General features: G+C 56.1%; 1 protein-coding gene across 1 annotated transcript in view; it reads right to left on the bottom strand.

Annotated features, from left to right (window-relative positions):
* Positions 1-1976: 1976 nt before the first annotated feature.
* Positions 1977-20732, bottom strand: part of TBX15 (T-box transcription factor 15) — a 38369-nt gene continuing 19613 nt past the window's right edge. Inside the window, exons 3-8 of the mRNA XM_029081488.1 lie at positions 16657-16758; positions 15806-15977; positions 15219-15386; positions 11804-11868; positions 5440-5537; positions 1977-4310 (exon numbers count right to left, since the gene is read on the bottom strand). Of these exons, the coding sequence (XP_028937321.1) occupies positions 3505-4310; positions 5440-5537; positions 11804-11868; positions 15219-15386; positions 15806-15977; positions 16657-16758 (1411 nt within the window). The 3' untranslated portion in view covers positions 1977-3504. The remainder of the gene's footprint in view (positions 4311-5439; positions 5538-11803; positions 11869-15218; positions 15387-15805; positions 15978-16656; positions 16759-20732) is intronic.

The raw sequence follows: 20732 nt of genomic DNA on the forward strand, positions 1-20732 counted from the left end.
CCCCGCACCCCCTCCCAGATGTGGAAAGGTCCCTCCTGGCGGGGTCGGGCCAGGGATCTGGGCCCTCGGAGGACGCCCGACGCAATTCACCGAAAGGGGCCCGAGGCCCCCAAAGTCCTAGTTCCCCGACTCAAGGCCCTCCTCCTTTCCCGGCCGCGCCGCGATGCTGAGCCCCGGGGGCGTCGGGGACCTGCCCCGGCTCGGGCCCCACTATTTCCCTCAGGACTCACGGGCAGGGAGGCGCCGCCGTCTCCGGACCCCCGGGCCCCGACCCGGAGGAAGTTGGGGAAGGGGCCGGGAGGGGGCGGGGCCTCCCTCCGTGGGCCCGACGGGCCCAGGGCGGGAAGCCCCCGGCCCTCCCTGGCTCCCAGCCGGTAGCCCGCAGCCTCGTTGCTCTAGGTGACTTGTCAGAGAACGAGGAACACGTGGAGTAAATTCCCGCAGCGTCGCGGTCTTCTAGAAGAGGCGGGGCGGCAAGGCAACCCCAGCTGCTGCAGCTGCCCCGCTCAAGAGAGTTCGCTCAACCCTCCTCATCCTCCCCCGACCTCCTCTCCTAAAGTAGAGACCCCGGCTTGACCTCCGAGAAGCTCCACGTCCTGCCCTGCCCTCTTCCCCTGAAGCTGCTCTCGTTCCCGTTCCCCCGCCCTGCTCTCTCCTCTGAGCCTGTAAGCCCGTCAGAGGGCAGGGACTGTCTCTATCTGTTATCGATTTGTACATTCCAAGCGCTTAGTACAGTGCTCTACACATAGTAAGCGCTCAATAAATACTATTGAATGAATGAATGAGCCTCCTCCCTAGAGGCAAACTAGGGGCGAGGAGGACGCGGCGGGCCGCGGAGGAGAGGGACGCCTCTCCTCCGCGGCCCGCGTCCTCCTCGCCCCTCCTCTCGCATTCACCAGTTGCTGGAATCTGTTCTCTTCCAGGCAGCGCGCCTGGCTTTCCTGGCGGTGGTCGGACTGTTTCCCTGGCGACATGCAGCTCCCCTCATTCCTCCTTTGCCTTCCGCCCCCTCTCTCTCCCCAAGCCGCCGTGGCCTGCACACAAGGTGACTGACTGCTTGTGCCCATTGTGCACGGGGTCGTTGCAGGAGCAGGCGTGGCTCAGGTTTGGGGGGCTGGGGCCGGGGGACACAGAGCCGCCGGCCCCTCTTTCACTGGTGCCGCCAGAGCTCTGTGGGCCGGGAGCAAGCTGGGACCCCCGAGGAGCAGGAAACGGAAACTGCAGCTTTCATGTCAAGTAGCACGATGCAGACTTTGTGGATTCTGGACTGAGGATGGGGGGCGGAGAAAGGGGGGATTACGGTTAGTTTTGATGTATAAAGCTCTTTTTATATGTTGTTCCTTTTCCCACTCCAACACCCCCTCCCCTCCCCGGATTATAAAGTCAACTGCCATGTGCATTCCCTAGTGACTCATTCGGCGCTCTGCACAGAACAGGCACTTACACAGCTAGTGATCACTGTTAGGCAGACAGACTGTAAACTCCTCAAAGGCAGGGAAACACACTGTACTCTTCCTGGACCTTGGCCCACAGTATATAGTAATAAATAAATAGTAAAGACTAATTGTCGGGAGAGAAATCTGGGGCTCAGAGAGGTTAACTGACTTGTTCAAGGTCACCCAACAAGCCGGAGCTGGTACTAGAACCCAAGGCTCTTGCATCCCAGTTTTATACTCTTTCCACTAGATCACAATACCATTGCCCTGCCGTCGAGCAGAGGCGATCTCCATTTTCTTGGTCCCTGGCCTCTCCCAAATGCCCACTTCAACACACTATGCACAGAATAGATATCTCCTGGAGGAAAAACCATCAACTGCTTCTGCCCAGGCCCAGGGACCAGTGGGCAAACTAGGCCCCTCTCTCCAGCCCGAGACCCGTCGGTTCCCCGGATCTTTCCCCGGCTCCCGGGAGCCGGCGAGCCCCACCCCCAAGCCCACCCCGCTCGGGACCGGCTTTGGCACAGGAACGTGTGCGCGGGAGAAGCAATTGCAGGATTTATTGGGAAGTGTCTGTGCTTGGCACTTAGAAACAGAATTCCGTGCAGAGGGCAAATTTTTATACACCTTTGTCTTCATACATATTTTACATTTCCTTTTTACTGCCCATCTCTCTTCATCGCACTGAATTCCCGCTAGGCACATAAATACGTTTATCTACAACACCTCAAAGCCAAAATCCCTATAACTGTTGAGTTCCGGTACCATTTCCAATGCCACACTAAATGCTCTCTTGCTCCAAGCTTGTAGCGTAAAGGACTCGAAGGATACAAGGAAAGGAAAGAAACTTCAAAAAGCAACGCTCACCCCATGGGCCAGCCGGGCTGGGGGCGGCAGTATTTCTAGAGAAACTCATGCGAACAAGACCTAGCCCGGTGAGGAGGGAGGGTGACAGTGGACCCGAGCCACCCCGGGTGATCAACCTGGGTGACTAGATCCCCTCCCGCCCTTCTCTAAGCTGCCCGTTGTGGGGCTCGGGAGTCCCAGGGGCAGACTTGCCGGCTCACGGTCGCAGAAGCTACATGCTTGGCTGCCCACCCTCTCGGTCTGCCCCCATGGCACTTTGACACCCGACCTTGGGTCGGGGTGGGGCAGTGGTGGTGGGCGGGGAGTCTTGGGTCGGACGTCTTTCTGTAGTGCCAGGAGGAGACTGTCTCTGGAAGAGATACGAGCTACCTTTCACCAGCTGCTGCCTCCCTGTCTGTGTGCCTCTGTCTCTCTCACTCAGTGTTACTCTGCCTCTCACTCTCTATCATGGTCTGCCTGTCTCTGATCTATTCAGTCTCTGTCCTATTCTGTCCCATTCTGCCTGTTTCATTCTGTCTGTCACTGTATCTGCCTAAATCTCTCACTCAGTGTCTCATTCTTTCTTTCTTTCCCTCTCTCTCTCTCTCCCCCTTCACCCCGCCCACCCTCCACCATAGCCCCTGGAAAGGTCCTCATGCTCTCACCCCCTTGCTCTCTGCCATCCCCAAGTATAATCAGGCAGAAGTCCAGGGCCTGGCTCCAGGGTGAAGACGTGATCAGGTGAAGGGAGCCCGTGTCCAAAGTCAATCTCCAGCCCGGAAGCCAAATCCAATGCCAGCCCAACAGCCCTCTGCCCTAACAGTGGCGGGGTGGGGGTTGCTGATGGACGTGTACCCTCCGTGAACCCATCCGCAGAGACATGGCTCGAGACAAGATCCAGGCCTTTCCGCCAGCTGAGGCCCCAGGACTGGGGGTGATGCCCAGGGGAGAAAGAGGCTACCCCGCCTGCGGTCAGAGCCCGAGGGCCCCATGCCCAAGCTGGGGTCGTCAAGACTCTTGAAGGCAGAGGTCCCTGGACATAAGGGTGGTCGGTTTGGCCTGGCAGAGGGGGCCATCCAGGGATAGTCTATGTGCAGAGAGACACAGCTGGAAGTTTTACTTATGACTCTGCCAGTGTGCCAAGAGGGCCAGGGCCCACACGGTGGGAGGATGGGCCGAAGTCTCCGGCTGCCCGGAGAGGCCATCGCTGCCCGGAGCAGTCTCATGCCATGTGCACGGACATCTGAGAGGAGGCGGCAGCAGAGCCGGGGCCGGGTCCATACTGGCGGCCATCGCAGGCGTTGGGTGCCGGCGGATGGGTACCCGGAGCCCCGAGCCCATGAAGCCCAGGGTCCGCTGCAGCCGGGAGATACTGCCTCTCAGCAAAGGCACCACTGGATGGGGATGGACAGAGCAGCGAGCCCTGGGAGCTGCCCAGTTTCTCTGGGCTGGTGGCCAGCCGCGGGGAGGTGGGGAAGTTGTATCCGTACAGGTTGTAAGGGTTGTGCAGGGAGAAGGCATTGTAGGAGCCCTGAGGCCCAGGGCCTCCGCCACCCCCGCCGCCGAATACATGGGGAGACGAGGAGGTGGGTGCCGGGCTGCCCGCTGGCACCACGTATGGGAACTGGGCGGGGGGAAAGGGCCCCAGTTGCCCCCCATAGCTGTCCACCTTGGCACTGCTGGGCAGTGTGGGGGGCGTGGGGATTCCCGGAAGCAGAGCTGGAGTCCTGTGAGGCATGAAGGTCTCCGCAGGGGGTGGGCCGGGTGCTGGGGCTCCGGGCAGCCGAGGGAAGCCACCATCGGCGAGCCCCGGGTAGGTCTGCAGGGTGGCCACGTTGCCACGTGCGCATGGCGGGTAGTCAGCCAGGTTCAGGTTGCACAGCTGGCTGTCCCGACAGCCCATGTTGAACGTGTTGGGGGCCAGGTGGAAGGTCGGAGGGGAACAGGACGGCGACAGCAGGTGAGAGGGTGCTGACGGTGACGGTGTGCCTGTGCTGGATGTGGTGGGCGAGGTGCCCGTGCTGCCCCCTGGAAAACAAGATGGCACACGGACGCTGCTGAGACCTAGTTGGGGAGGGGGAGTCAGGAGTCCTGGGAAAGGAGAAGGGCCGTCCTTGGTTCAAATCAAGGTATTTGGGCGGGCAGCCTTCTCTGGCCAGTTCTAGCACCCTCATCTGGACGGAGTTCGGACTCAGCGCAGCTTTGCTCGAGGGTTAATGTGCTTATGTTCTAGCGGGTATGACTCCGCGCTACAGTCGCAGCTTGGGAAACAGCTCAAAGTCACTGGGGACTGTCCTAACCCTAACCCCCTCCAGATACAGGGCCCTGCTGTACCCTGGGACTGCTCTCCCTCAGTTCCTCACTTGGGTCTCTTGGGCAGGACCTGCTGGGATGCCGATTTGGCCCCTGGGGCTAGCAAAGGCCCTAGAGTCAGTGGTGTCTCCAGACCCACCCTTTCTTTTTCTGCCCCAGTCCCTGTCATAAGGTACAATACAGAAGCAGGAGAAGCAGCCATCCCAGACCAGACCATCTGTACAGTTGTCTTGGTGGCCACTCCGTAACTGGGCCTTTCAAGACCAGGGGAGGCATCCCAAAGTCAGGGTACTGATCAAGGCCTGGCTAAAGCTGTGGGCAAAGACACATCGCCTTTCCTCCCTCCTGCCTCACTCCTTGGAGAACAGATCTTGGGAGTGGCCTGAGCACTCTGCCAGGAAGAGGTAACTCAGGAGGGGCTCTGAGCAGATGTGGGGTGAGGGGGAAGATGACTGGGAAGCAGGAGACCGGGGACAGAGGAACAAGGTGAGGCTGGAGAGCAGAGGGCTGAGAGGTCGAGGGAAGCTGGGAAAGGAGACCAGGGAAGAAGGGCTCCCCAGGGTTGGTGGACTCCCAGTAGCTGAAAAGGGTAGGTGGACCAGGGTCACCGGATGAGTCCTTGGGGGAGGACTCACCAAACCACCAGTGATCCAAACTGGGCAGAGCCCTGCTCTGCCAGGCCAGAGCGGGCCAGGATCCCTACAGAAACCAATGGGAAGATGATTCCTTCCTGCCTCCCAGAGTGATGTCATCACCACAGCTTCTGGACCCTCTAGACGCCAGCGGAACCCCCTGGACTGTGCCCCGCTCTTGCTTCACCTCCCCTGACTCTCTGCTGGCTCACCTTGTTGCTTCTGCATGGTGGTGAAGTCTTCGAAGGTCAGGGTGCGCACAGGGGGCCTCCAGAAGGCATAGGTTTCCATGATGGCCTCCAACCCGGTCCTGGGAGTGAGAGGGAGGCCCAGTGAGGATGGGGGTCAGGTATCCACTCAGAGTGCTGAGTGGGGAGGAAGGACAGGGAGGAACAGGGGGAATATCCTAACAGAAAGCTCTCAGGCCTGGTAGTCAGAGGACCTGAGTTCTAATACCTATTTCACCACTTGTCTGTTGTGTGACCTTTGGCAAGTCACTTAACTCCTCTGTGCCTCAGTTACCTCATTTGTAAAATGGGGATTAAAACTGAGCCCCATGTGGGACATGGACTAAATCCAACCTGATTAGCTTGTATCTACTCCAGCACTTTGTACAATCCCTGGCACATAATAAGTGCTTAGCAAATGCCATTAAAATAAAGAACACAGGCCTGGGAGTCAGAGGACCTGGGTTCTAATTCCAGCTCCACCACTTACATCAGGTGACCTTGGGCAAGTCACTTAACTTCTCTGTGCCTCAGTTTCCCCAGCTACAAAGTGAGATTTCAATAACTGTTCCCCACTTAGACTGTGAACCCCATGTGGGATTTGATTATCTTATATCTACCCCACAGCTTAGTACAGTGCTTGGCACATAATAAGCATTTAACAGACACATTATTATTATTGTTGTTGTTATTGTTGTTTTAAATGAGGGAGAGTAGGGGAGGGCCCTAATAAGCAAAGGAGGCCCAGAGACCTGGCCAGGAGGGAGGATCTAGTGTCTCTCAAACCTGTCACTTAGCATTGTCCTCAGTTGTCCTCCCTTTTTTCAACCCCCATATTCAGTCTGTCACCAAATTCTGACATTTCTTCCTTTGCAATATTTCCAGAACCTTCCCCTTCTTTTCCATCCAAATAGCCTCCACTCTGATTCAGGACTTGTCATAACCATACCTTCCCTACTGCATCAGCCTCCTTGCTGACTGACCAACGCCTACTCTCGCCCCTCTCCAGTCTATACTTCACTCTACTGCCCGGATCACCTTTCTAAAATGTGATTCTGCACATCTCCCCTCACCTCAAAAACCTCAAATGGCTACCCATTCTTCTCTGCATCAAAGGAAACCTCCTAAACATCATCGGCTTTAAGGCAGTCCATCAATCATATTTATTGAGCGCTTACTGTGTGCAGAACACTGAACTAAATGCTTGGGAGAGTACAGTATAACAGAGCTGATAGACACATTCCCTGCCCACAGTGAGTTTACAGTCCAGACGATAAGCTTACAGTCCATCAGCACTCACACTCCTACTTATCCTCGCTCTTCTCCCACTACACCCCAGCTCTCACTCTCTGCTTATCTCAAGCCCACCTACTCACTTTAACTCATTTTCATCTCTTCCACTGCTAACCTCTTGCTCATTTCTAAAAAATGCTATTTATTAAGTGCTTACTATGTGCCAGGCACTGTAATAAGCAATGGGGTAGATACGGAAGAAGCGTGGCTTGCAAGTTGGAGGTTGTGGGTACGGAAGAGCACAGGCTTGGAAGTCAGAGGTCGTGGGTACTAATCCCGGCTCCACCACTTATCAGCTGTGTGACTTTGGGCAAGTCACTTAACTTCTCTGTGCCTCAGTTATCTCATCTATAAAATGGGGACTAAGACTGGGAGCCCCACGTGGGGCAACCTCAATACCTTGTATCTACCCCAGTGCTTAGAACAGTGCTTGGCACATAGTAAATACTTAACAAATGTCATTATTATTATTATTATTACAAGCTAATCAGGTTGGATACTATCCATGTCCCATGGGGAGCTCAGTCTTAATCCCAATTTTACAAATGAGGTGACTGAGGCACAGAGAAGTATAGTCATTTGCCCAAAGCCACAGAGCAGATAAGTGGTGGAGCAGGGATTACAACTTCGGTCCTGACCCGTAGGCTCATGATTTATCCACTAGGCCATGCTGCCCCTGGCCTTCTCCCTGCTTGTAATTCCCTCCAACTCCCTCCAGCTCCCTCCCACTTCTCATCCAGCAGACCACCACTGTCCCCTTCCTTCTTCAGAGCCCTGATAAAATGAAATCTGCTCCAGGGGGCCTTCCCCAGTTGCCTTCTAATCGCCCTTCCCTCTGTCTCCTCACTGCCACCTCAGAACTCATTTACTCACAACCTTTCCCACCCACACGCCCCATAACTCTTCTGTCCATATCATCTTAAGTCTCTCATTACTTAAGCCTTTGCACAGCTACAAATTCACTGCTTCTCGCAGCTGCTATTTATTTTTGTGTCCTCCCCAACCAGGTTGTAAACTCCTTGAGGGCAGAGATCATGTCTGCTGACTCTATTGTACTCTTCCAAGCATTCAGTTCAGTTCAGTACCGTACTCAGTAGGTGCCCAATGCTCTTCACACAGTAAGTGTTCAATAAATACAATTGAATGAGTAAGTGCTACTTAAACTCAATCCAGAGGCCAGGGCAGGGAAGTGGGGTAAAGGGGACAAGGCAGGAAGGAGGAGGCACAGTGGTCCGGCTCTCTCTTTTTTTTAAGGGTATTTGTTAAGCACTTACTATGTGCCAGGCACTGTACTAAGCTCTAGGGTAGATAGAAACTAATCTGGTTGGACACAGTCTATGTCCCACTAGGGGCTCACAGTCTTAATCCCCATTCTACAGATAAGGTATCTGAGGCACAGAGAAGTTAAGTGACTTGCCCAAGATCACGCAACAGACAAGTGGGGGAGCCAGGATTAGAATCCAGGTTCTTTTGACTCCCAGGCTTGTGCTCTATATCCACTAAAGCATGCTGCTCCTTTCTTCCCAAGAGAAAGCACACTCTCCCTCCAAAGGGCCATGCATTTGCAAAGCAGAGCTTTGGTAGTCCCTGACCACCGGGCCAGTATTCCAGTCGAGACTCTGGTCTTCTCCAGGTGAGGTATGACTGGTTCTGTGGGCTGGAACTGTCCTCAGTGACTCCCCCTTCTTTTGCCAGAATTTCCTCACGGGCTAGGAATGCCCCAGGCACGGGGAGACAGTGTGGAGAGGAAAGCTGGGCTCTCCCCGGGTGTTTATTAGCTGTTAAGCCGTCAGGAGGAAGCAGTAGGGACCGTCATCCCGCCTGGATGCCGAGTTCACTGGCTAGGAACACAGCACGGTCTCCGCGGGCCGTGGCCGCAGCGACTGGGGCTGGCTGACGGCTGGGGATGTGGGGAAGGAGAGCACAGAAGAGGGGGTGGAGGAGGGAAAGAAGGAAGGCACAGAGGAGGGGGGGGAAGAGAAAGAGGAGGGAGGGGAGAAGGGGACCAGATCTCCAGAGAGCATGTCCGACTCCAGAGCATGTCAGATCTGGTCAGACCTCGAATGGCCACCTCACTACCCCTTCACCAGGAAGTCTTTCTGGGGCCTCACGGTATGGGGATGGAGGCAGGGAGAAGGAGAGGGGGGAGAGAAGAGGAGGAGGGAAGGGTGAGGGAGGAGGGGGATCGGAAAAGAGTCTGGCGGATTTGGGAACTGCTGGGAACATTTCCACATCAGAGTTCTCCCCTCAGTCAGAGACCGGGGGACTTTTCAATGTCCAGGGCCACGGGGCTGGAATTCAAGCCCTCCACCCCTCCCCCCATCCATAGGTCTCATCCCCCGGCCACTCCCGAAGCTGGACCCTGGGGCCCCGGGGCCCCGTTTCCCTGCGCCAGTTCAGCCGCCGCCACGGCGCAGGCCCCTGCCCGGGTGGGGTGACTACACCGCTGGGAGCGAGCCAGGGACAACAGAGCCATCGCCAGCCCTGCAGGGGAGGGGCTGGGCCAGGGGCTGGTCGATGGGAGGAGAGCGGGCCGCTCCCCACAGGAGAGAGCAGGATCCGGCCGAGTGGGGGCTGAGGGCCGGGGGGCCCAGCTCGGGCGGGATCGGCAGACCAACCCGCTGGCTGGAGCCGCCCCCGCCAGGGACACAGGAGGGAGGGTGGGCAGGGAGCCAGGAACCAGCAGAGAGAGAAAGCGTGTGCACGTCAGCCTGGAAAAATGGGACTAACGACCGGGGGAAATCCGGGAAAGGCTAGCCCCGGAGGCCGGGCCCCACAGGGCCCCACAGGGCCGTGCTGCTGCTCTCTCCTCCTCCTTCCCCCGTCCCCCCACCCATCTCAGCTCACTCAGCCGCCAGAGGTCCCACACCGGTGGGGTTCCACAAAGGTCTCGTCATCAACTGCATCAGCGGGAGAGTCTCCTCCAGACTCCTGCCCCCTCATCCGGGGCTGGATCCACCCTGGTCCCTTTCTCTGCACTGACCGGGGCCTGAACCTCCCTCCCAAGTCCACCAGAGGTTAGATGGCAGCGGCTGCTGGGGAGGAACCATCCGTGAGGCCTCGTGGCAGGTGAGAACCGGGTGGGGCAACATTCTATGCCCGACTGTGGGCACAGCCCCAGCGGGTGGGGGGCGAGGGGGTAGGAGAGAGAGAGGTTACAAGACTGGGAGATTATAGGGGGGAAGGGCAGAGGCTACAGGAGAGGCAGACACCTCCCCCACCCCCACCCCCGGCTGCTCAGTTTGCAGGCCGCTCCCGCGCCCCACTCCTCTGTCCTTGTGTTGTTTTTGGATGTGATTCCTGGCCTGGCCAAGGCAACAGGGAAACCTGGCCAGGACTGAGTCCCCGCAGGGGCAGACAGCCTGGTCGGACACCACCCCCCCATACGCCCGGTCAGTGACCACTTCCAGATGCAGCCTGGAGGCCACCGTGGCCCCGGGCCTAAGAAGCTGTCCCCACTTCAGTCAGGAGGGGTCTAGCCCCCCAGCCTCCCCTGCCCGAGCAGAGAATGGATGGCGAAGCTTCGGCGCCCCCACCCGGTGTCTGCAGACCAGTGGGAAGGTGGTCGTGAGGGTCTGACTCCTCCCTCTACCAAGGGAACTCTGCACACCGGCCCCTTTTTCCGCCATTCAGCTTTTGGCTCACCTAGCACAAGGCTGAGGCCTCGATGATGCTCTCCTCAGTCAGGCCCACTGGCTAGCACCCACTGCCCATTATCCGCTACCCTTACAGCCCTTTTTGACGGTCATCCTGATGGATCCTGATTCAGGGCCTTGTCTATGCAGACTGGAGAGTCCCCTCCCCTCCTCTGGAACAGTGGTTAGGGTGAGAGGCAGTGTGGCCTAGAGGAAGAACCATGGGCCTGGGAATCAGAGGGCCTGGGTTCTAATACCAGCTCTGCCACCTGTCTGCTGGTTGACCTTAAGCAAATCACTTAACTTCCCTTTGCCTCAGTTACCTCATCTGCAAAATGGGGATTAAGATCTTGAGCCCCACATGGGACAAAGACTGTGTCCAACCTGATTAGCTTGTATCTACTCCAGCACTTAATACTGTGCCTGGAACACAATAAGCACTTAATACCTATTTTTTTAAAAAAGGTATCTGAACCAAGTCCACAGTTCAGTCCCATGGGAGAGAGGGAGGATGAGGGTAGAATGGGATTGGCCTCAGTAGGGCCCTGGGAAGTCTATCACTTAGGAGACCAATCAAAAGGACCAAGGATATACATGCTTGTGCGTTCCCCCTACACTGAGTGTTTTTCCTTTTTCTGAATGATGGTTTGAGCCTTAGTTCACTGAACTTCTAAGTCTTTCATTGCTCCAAGTGTCTTCTAAGTTTTCTCCTCTCCTCCTTCCTCCCCACACTAGACCTCTGAGGGCCATAAGCACTGTCCTCCAGGCCAACCCTGTGGTCTGGTCAGCCAAAATACATCTCCAACTCTAACAGCACAGAACTCCACCTTCCTTTCTTTCAAATCTTTCTGGGTATGGACTGTTCTGCCTTTCATTTGCTCTTATTATTGTTTGTCATTGGTTCTCATGGGAGGTTTAGTGCTCAGAGCCTGGGGTAGAGAGTCAGGAGATGTAAGTTCTAGTCCCAGCTCTGGTCTTGGCCTGCTGAGTGACTTCAGGCAGGTCACTTCACCTCTCTGGTCTTCAGTTCCCTCATTTGTAAAATGGGAAGAGAGTTCCCTCTCTTCTTCCTTTTGAGCCCCATAAGGATGAGGGACTGCATCCAATCTGATTATTTTGTAGGTGTCCCAGCTCAATGTACGTTGCTTGACACAGAGTCAATGCTCAAAAAATACTATCAATGATAATGATGGAAAAATCATGAAAATGCAGAAAGCTGGGGCTCAACAAAAGTCCACAGCCATCAGCCAAGGAAGGACTGTGCCAAGGGGGCAAACTCTTAGGCTATGAAAAAAAAAACTGGAGGGAGGAGCCCCCTAGCCCCAGATCCTCAGTAGGCACTGACCCATGCTTCCCACTGAGTTTGGCGCAGGACAGGAAGTCCACCCCCACTCTCCCACCCCGACCCCTGACCATCATACCTGTTCCGTCCAGAATCTCTGAATCCTTTGGCAAAGGGGTTTCGGTCTATTTTCAGTCGGGTGATCTGGAGAAGGAAAAGATCCCGGTCAGTGTTCTAGGCTCGAGTGCAGGTTCCCAAATCCCCTGATCCCCAGCCTGGGGATCGGCATTTTCTTTTCTCCTCCTTCACTGGCTATACTAGACAAATCCCCTCAGTGGGCCTGAGGACAGTGCCAGGCCAGGCATCAGGGGATTTGGACTGGGCCAGGGGCAAAGGCTCTGGAGTCTTGGGTCAAGGCAGAGTGGACTGACAGAGCCAACCAGCTGTGGGCAGAGGCAGTGCAGACAGAGCTGACAAGTACTCTGACGACTCCCGGTTTGGGCTGAGTCGGCTCCAGGTCCAACTCATCCTCACCACCTGGCCTGCTCGGGTCTGGGTCCACAGGTCCACATAGACAAGCAAAGACCTCCTAGCCACAACCTAATGTCCCTGCTCCAAGCCTCCCCCACACACCGCCCAGATTCTGGACCTGCCTCTCTCCCCCGCAGGACTCCTCCCATTAGAGCTCCCTGAGGGGCTGTATTTCCACCTGACCTCGGGCCTGGGGTTTCACTCCTCTGTTACCTTTAACTCAATCTACCTGTCATTGGTATTTATTGAGCACTTACTGTGTGCACAGCTCTGTACTAAGCACTTGGGAGATTACAATGCAACAGAGTTCCTAGACACATTCCCTGTCCCTTGCATGGGCTCCCCCTGCCACTGGGCTTTAGTATTCTTCCCGTGCACCTCTCCAAACGCTCACTGGGCAGCCCCCGAACATTCTTGAAACACCCCCAAGACCGCCTCCCATTCACCCCCTGCCCTGGCTCTCCCAATGGTGTTCCCAGCTGGGCAGTGAGAGCAGAGTCTGCTCATAGTGACCCCAGTCTGTAAGAAGATCTTGTCCTAGAGAGCCAGATTCTGGACACCCGCATGACTGTTTCCCAGGGGAAAATACATCCCTGCTCCCCAGTCCCAGCCCCACCCTCCCAGCACAGCCCCAGCAGCTCACCGATAACAGCAAAGGTGAACACCAAAGCCAATCAGGCCAAGGTAAGCCCTGCTTTAGGCTGGCTGGTCCAAAGACCTGACCAATCTCCTCTCTTCCTGCCGGCCTGTTTGGGCACAGCTAAGTGCTGTTCTGACACCCTGCTGTAGGCTGGGGGGTTAGAGGGGGTTGTTGCCAAGAAACACGAGCTGTTCCTTTTCCAGCTGAGCGTCAGCAAGCCACCCCAGCCAAGACTCGCACCCGTGGACAGACTGCCGCCAGCTCCCAGTCTCTGGTCTGGTCTGGGCTGGGTCTGTGTTCTTCAAATATTTCCAGGCCTGAATGACTCACTGATTTCATTACCCTCTGATCCCCCCAAAAAAGGAGGCTGGGCAAATTGCTTGAGAAATGAGGTACTACAGTGCAGACAGGGGCCCCTAATCTACAGCAATCAAGGGGATCCCCCTGTCCCTGGGACCCACTGCCTTGGGACAACACTACCCACAGAAACCCATTACCCATTGGACAACTCTACCCACAGAGACCTACTGCCCATGAAATCCACTACTACCAATCTTCTCCAATTGATTCACTCCCCCCAACCCTCCAAGGTCTCAGACCCCCCACCCCCCCAAAGGAGCTGCTTCCCAGGCCCCTTCCTCTGCCTCAGAACCTGGAGCCTGTGGTCCCAGCCATCCTTGAGAGTTCTGCCTTGTTGGAGCCATGTTTGCTGCTATCCTGCTTTCCTTTCCCTTCACCATCCACCTCAAGTGGGCTTTCATCACAGAACTCCTTCCTGAGCCTCCTTCCTAAGCTTCCTTCCCGGGGAGTCCCGGTCTCATCCAAGCCCACGCAGAGGACATCAACCCCAAACATCTTCCCCTTCCCCAGGTTGGGGTCTTCCACACCCATCTCAGCCCTTCTGTGCCAACTCCACATTTGGGCACTCGTAACATTTCTGTACATATCAACTTTCACACCCTATTATTTAAACACCTGCGATCTACATAGCTGCTTCTTCCTCCTCTATGTAAATGGTTTCAGGGTCTGTGTCCCCAACTTGACTGTAATTAGGACAGGGATTGAGTTAACTAACTCCATGTACTCTCCCAAGTGCTTAAAGTAGTTCTTTGCACACAGTGGATGCTCAGTAAATATTATTGATGAATGGCAGCAGCCTAGGCTTCCTTTCTTATTTTTCCACTCACCCCCCGCCCTGACCTCTGGAACTCTCTGGAAATCCCTTCCATGTGAGGAAGGGAAGAATCAGACACTTTCTGTTCCACGGGCTTCAGCTGCTCTCGTTTCCTCTTCTCTCACCCCCTTCTGTGTTGCCCTTCCATTTGGATTTGTAGCCTCTGTTCACCTCGTTCTAAGTCCCACAGAAGTATTCATTCTTCTTGTTATTTATTAATAGTAATTTATATTACTGTCCGTCTCCCACTTCTAGACCCTAAGCTTGCTGTGGGCACAGAACATGTCTACCGTCTCTGTAATATTGTACTCTCCCAAGCACTTAATACAGTGCTCTGCACACAGTAAGCACTCAATAAATATGATTGATTGATTATTAACTGACTGATCAAAGGCTAAACTGAATTGCCAGCCTGCACAAATCAAGCCCAGGGCTGCTGCTTCCAATCAGGGAGTAGAGGGGGTGTGTCCAGGAGAGGACTGGCAAGGATCTGGCACAGTGCCCTGTTCTCAGCCAGCACCCGGCATAGCACCCTCTCCACAATCAGTGCTCGCATAGTGCCCTGCACACAACCAGCTTGTGTCAGACCCAGGTCCATGCAGGCCAGGACACTGTGTCCACTAGTAACATCAGGACAGGCCAGTCCTCCTCCTCGACACCCCATTCCATATTTCCAGGTGGATGATTAACAGCCCTACAATGTCCACTCAGTTGCCCATCAGAGAATCATCATCATCTATGGTATTTACTGAGTGCTTACTATGTGCAGAGCACTGTACTAAGCCCCTGGAGGAGTACAACCTGGAGGGAGAGTGGGGTTCTAGTGCCAGTTCTGCCACTGGGCTGCTGTGGTACCTGGGGCAACACATTGAACCTCTCTGGGCTGAAGGCTCCTAGTCTGGGAAGGCTGGAGGATAATGCTTGGATCTCAGGGCTGCTAAGAGGGTGACCGGGATCACTGACCCGGAAGCGCCTCGGGAGACCAGAGTGTTCTACCCCACCGGAGGTCGGAGTTATTACTGTTCAGAAGGAAGGAGGTCCGGAGCGGACGTGGGCCGGGGAGGGTGGGGGGGACTCAGGGAGTGTCCCGCCCTCCTCATCCATTCCCTTGCCCCAAACGAAAGACCGGAGGGGAGCCGAGCAGGTTCCTCCCTCCTTCCCTTCCTCAGGCAGAGCCAGTGGGCTCCGGGCCAGGGGGCGGGACCTCACCTGCTGGTTCTGATAGGCCGTGACCGTGGTGAAGACCGTTTCGGGAAAGTTGAAGGTTTTCACCCCGTCGCCCACCGGGACCGGCTTGGTGGGAGAGAGATCGCTGCTGAAATCCTTCCGGATCACGTGTACTCGGGGCTGGTACTTGTGCATAGAGTGCAGGATGATCTGGGGTTGAGGGAGGAGCACGGGGGGACGGGGGGTAGTGTCACAGCCCTCCCCGAGTCCCCCACCCTCCCATCCACCCTGGGGACGCCGCCCAGGACCCCAGAGCCGGGGGCTAAAGGGAGGCAGGCTGTCTGATGTGCTCAGGGGGAGAGCGGACAGGCGGGGCAGAGCCCCCGGACCGTGGCCACAAGGCGACCCCGCGGTCACTGTGGCCAAGAGTTCGGCCCGAGCGACCCTGCCGCCGCCCGGGCTCCGAGGGGCGTCTGAACAGACCGGACCGGGCCAGCTCTGACCCCCAGACCCCAGCCCGGCAGCCGGCCCGACCCCTCCACCGACTACGATCCGACCGAGAACCGAGGGTGGAGGACGGGGCCGAGGGGGAGGGGGCGGGGGCGCCCAACTCGGGATCCGTGACTCACGTGTCCTTGGTCATCCAGCTCATTGTTGGTCAGTTTGAGCTTGTCGAAACTGACCACCTGCCTCATCCACGTGTCTCCGGATGCCAGGGAGTCAGGGTGGATGTAAACCCGCGGGGGGACCGGGGAGTCCGCGTTCCCGGCAACCATCCACTTAGAGCTGTGATACACATACCTGCCGGGGCGGGGGGGCGGGGCAGGGGGAGGGTAGGAGAGGAGGAGGGGGTGGAAGGTAAGGTAAGCGTCTCCCCGGGTCAGCCACTCCGAGTGCCCACCCCTCCCCCGCCGCCCACATCCTGAGCCCACATGGGCAAAGTTGGGTTATGGGGCTTTACTGCAACCTTTCACCTTCGAAATGCAAACCGGACCGCTCCCGGGACACTTTTCCTAATAGGAAACATCTCCTCTGTTCGGCTCCAAACCCTGCCCCGCCTGATCGGAAACCCCCAGACCCAAGTTGCTTGTTAACGGTTCCCTCATCAGGAGCCTGGGCCGGGCGGCCCCTGAGGAGAGCTGCGGATTTAGGGACAAAACCTCTTCGTGGAAGCTGGTCTGCCCAGGGAATGGGTCTGCGCCTCTCGGCGAGGGTCGCCCGGTCAATCCTCTCCTCGACCCGGGGCGGGTCGAGCCCTCCGCCCCTGGTTCTGCCCCCCGCCTCACCTCAACTCCACCCGCCAGCCAAACCCGCCCCATCTCCTGAACGAAGACTCAGAGGGACCCGCTCAAACCTTTACTTTTCCGAGCCCCGACTCCCCTTCGTCGCTTTCCCTCAGGCCCGCCCCTTCCCTCCCCCAGGGCCTCGTCCTGCTCTCCAGCCCCGCCTCCCCCAGGCCCCTGCCCCCCGCCCCCGGCACCTGTATCGCTTGCTGTCCACAGGGACGATGTCCATGGCTATGTAGTACTGCTGGTGAGGGTCCAGGCCTGTGATCTTCACTCTCATAGCGGGAAACATCCTCCTGGGGAAAGCGAGGCCGGTCACGGGAGAAGGGGATGGAGCAGGAAGCCCGACCTCCCGGAGGAGAGGGCACCCGGAGGGAGAGGGAGTTAGGTCCATCCCGCCCCTCCCCCGACCCCCTTCCTTCCGGGAGCTGCAGCCCCCTCCTGGCCTCCTCGCCAGTATTGCTCTGACCCGAGAGATGGGGAGAACGGACCGGGAAACGAATTCACTCATCAGCACTTACTGGGCAACTACTGTGTGCAAAGCAGTCAGTCGTCTTTACTGAGTGCTTGCTGTGAGCAGAACCCAGTACTAAGCGCTTGGGAGAGGACAGTACAACAATAAACACATTCCCTGACCATAATAGGCTTACAGTCCAGAGGGGAAAACAGACATTAATAGAAATAAATTAATTACAGATATGTACATAAGTGCTGTGGGACTGAGACAGGGGATGAATAAAGGGAGCAAGTCAGGACACTGCAGAAGGGAGTGGGAGAAGAGGAGAAGGGGGGGCTTAGTTGGGGAAGACCTCTTGGAGGAGATGTACCTTCAATAAGGCTTTCAAGGTTGGGAGGGTAATTTTCTGTCAGGTATGAGGAGGGAGGGCATTCCAGGCCAGAGGCAGGATATGGGCTAGAAGTGGGTGGCTACAGAGAACTGTACTGAGTACCAGGGAGCATCCAATAATGTAAAACACTAGGCTCCGACCTTTAAAAGTCTGCAATCTAATAGGAGAAGATTGAATAGATACAATGGGAACAAGGGAAAAACAGAAAACTATAGCAACTAAGTAAAAATAGAATAAACCAAGAGTCAATCAGTAGCATTTTTTGAGCACTTGCTGTGTGCAGATCCCTGTTCTAAGCATATGGGAAAATACAATATAACAGAGTAGGTAACCGTGAACGATGCCCACAAGGAGTTTGCAGTCTACAAGGGGAGGCAGACTTCAAAAAAAATTACAGATAGGGGAAATAGTAGAGTATAAGGATATTTACACAAGGGTTGGGGAGCTGGGGTGACTTTCAACGTGTTTTTAAGGAGTACAGAATTAATTGCATAACCGACGGTGAGAGCAGGGTAGATAGGAAAAATGGGGTCCTAGTTAGGGGAGGCTTCTTGATTTTAGGAGGGTTTTGAAGGTGGAGAGAGAGGTAGGCAGTTGGTTATAAAGGGGGATACTGGGCTATAAGCTTTTTGGGAGTAGGAACCAAAGCTACTAATTCCACTGTATCCTCACAAGAGCTCAGTTCAACTCTCTGCACATAGTTGGTGCCCAGAACAGCCCTCTCCACACAGTAGGCACCCAAAACAGCAGTCTGCACAGAGTAGGTACTCGCTGGACCCGGTATTCCGTTTGTTATCCTGCCTCCCGGCCGGCGGTTGGCAACATTTCTCGTAAACAGAACCTGATCCCACATGCTAAGCGGTCATTCTATATTTGCAGAGAATCTCTCCCGGGGGTCAGAGGTATGAGGAAGGGGCTCAAGGGTGAGGCCGAGCTCCCCTCCTGCCTCTCCGTCGCCCCCCACGGCGAGCCCGTGGCCTCCCTCCGGCGATGCCCACCGTTCCCGCACCACAGCTCCCTTTGGCCCCATCTGGCTTCGGTCCTGCGGGCCAGGCCGCCCTACGACTAGATGGGCTTTGGCCCAGGGAAAAGAACTCCGATGTCATTTCTGCGCTGCCCTTGCCCTGCCCTCGTGCCATTCGGGCTCCGGCGGGCGCACGCTGCCACACGCCCGATGTGGTTTCTACTGGTTTCTGCTGGAGCTGACTCTTAGACCGTACTCCAGCAGGGGAAACTGAGGCCTAGCAAGTTCAGGGGGTGCCTCCGTAGTGCCTGCAGGCTCCCGTATCAAAGGGAAGCCGACGGGCTTGTTCCCGCGCCCGGTCTCGTTTGGCTTGGGAAGCCCGGGGGCTGGACATCTCGCAAAAGCGCTCCTCCAGCCGTCTGTCCGCCCCGCTTCCGCCCGGCGGCCCGCGGCCGAACCTTTTCCGCGCCAGGGCTCTGCGGACCGGCTGGGAGTTGGGACAGGCGTCCCTGGGCTGCGCCACCCCCCACCCCCCGCCCCGGAGCCGACTCTGTCTTTGGTGCTGACCGGGAAGGGCGGGGGGGAGCGCGGGGGCCGAGCCACCCCAGGGGAGGTGCCGCAGGGCAGATCGGCCAATCGCTCCGGAGCCCAGGAACTCTCCCCGTCAGCCGTGGGGTCCCGGAGGACAGAGGAGGTAGGCGAGGAGGGAGAAGAATAGATCAGACGGTGGCCCCTACCCTGACTCTGCCCCTTCCTAACTCCTGCCCTTCCCCTGTGACTGCCACAGGCCTAGTTCCTGCTTCTGACCCGCCCTTCCCCTGCCTCTATCCCATGCCTCTACTCCTACCCCTTCCCCTGCCTCTGCCCCTTCATGCCCCTGCCTCTGTCCCATGCCTCTGTTCTGCCCCTCCCAGTGACCCTTCGTCTCACCTTAACCCCATCTGTGTCCCTGAGCCTGCTTCGCTCCTAGCCCGTTCCAGCAAGGCTCTGGCATTACAAGAAAGAATAATAATAATAATAATAATGTTGGTATTTGTTAAGCGCTTACTATGTGCCGAGCACTGTTCTAAGCGCTGGGGTAGACATAGGGGAATCAGGTTGTCCCACGTGGGGCTCACAGTCTTAATCCCCATTTTACAGATGAGGGAACTGAGGCACAGAGAAGTGAAGTGACTTGCCCACAGTCACACAGCCGACAAGTGGCAGAGCTGGGATTCGAACACATGAGCCCTGACTCCAAAGCCCATGCTCTTTCCACTGAGCCACGCTGCTTCTCTGAAAGAAAATTTCAGGCCCATGCCTTAACCTAGCCCTAACCTTGACCTAAACCTTAGCCTCTGGCCTGGTTCCTCTGGACTGTAAACTCCTTAAGGGCAGTGATCATACTTATCAGCTCGTCTATATTGTGCTTTCCCAGGTCCTGAGTGCAGTGCTCTGTACAAAGGAAGCACTCAATAAACACCACTGATTATTCAATGGATTGTTTGACCTCCCTTGCGACCCATGCCAGCAGGGGGAAATGCATCCCACCCAGAAACGCCCTCCCTGCAGCATTGTCATCCTGGGACAGCTACCCAGCAGGCTTTCCTCAGTCCAGGTTTGGTACCCTGATCTTCATCACAAAATCTTTGGGCCAAGCAGGAGAAAGGGATTGTTCCGGCAACACTGTCTCTGATTGGTGAAGGCGCGGGAGGCCCAGGGAGGGTTCATCTATGCACCCCCTAACTGTTGCTTTCCACATCCTTGCCTCAGCTATCTATGATCCCTCATCCCTGGCTACCTCCCGAATAATTAATAATTGTAATATTTGGTAGGTGCTTACTATATGCCAAACATTGCACTAAGCCCTGGTGTAAATACAAGATAATCAGGTTAGATGCAGTCTCTGTCCCACACTGTGCTCACAGTCTAAGTAGGAAGGAGAACAGGTACTGAATTCCCATTTTACCGTTGGGGAAGCTGAGACCCAGAGAACCTAAGTGACATGGCCAAGGTCACACAGTAGACAAGTGGCAGAGCTGGGATTAGAAACCAGGTCCTCTGATTCTCAAGTCTGACCTCCTTCCACCAGATATATGCTGCCTCCTCCTGAGGCAGAGCATGGAAGAGATCGAGCAGAGACGAGATGAGGGGTGTGATACTGTCCAGGGAGCATATGTACCTGAAGCCGGCTTCCCTTTTACCCTGCCTAGTTACACAGCACAGCACTGAGGCGCAGCACTGGAAGGGAGGAGCAGGGATTCCCAAATGTTGGGTGAATTTACACCCTAACTCTTTTGAGAAGCAGTGTTGCCCAGTGGATAGAGCAGGGGCCCGGGAGTCAGAAGGACCTGAGGTCTAATGCCAACTCTGCCACTTGTCTGCTGTGTGATCCTGGGCAAATCACTTAGTCTATGAGTTACCTCAGCTGTAAAATGGGAATTTAGACTGTGAACTCCATGTGGGACATGGACTGTGT

Source organism: Ornithorhynchus anatinus, chromosome 16 (assembly GCF_004115215.2).
Source record: "Ornithorhynchus anatinus isolate Pmale09 chromosome 16, mOrnAna1.pri.v4, whole genome shotgun sequence".
Lineage (NCBI taxonomy): Eukaryota > Metazoa > Chordata > Mammalia > Monotremata > Ornithorhynchidae > Ornithorhynchus > Ornithorhynchus anatinus.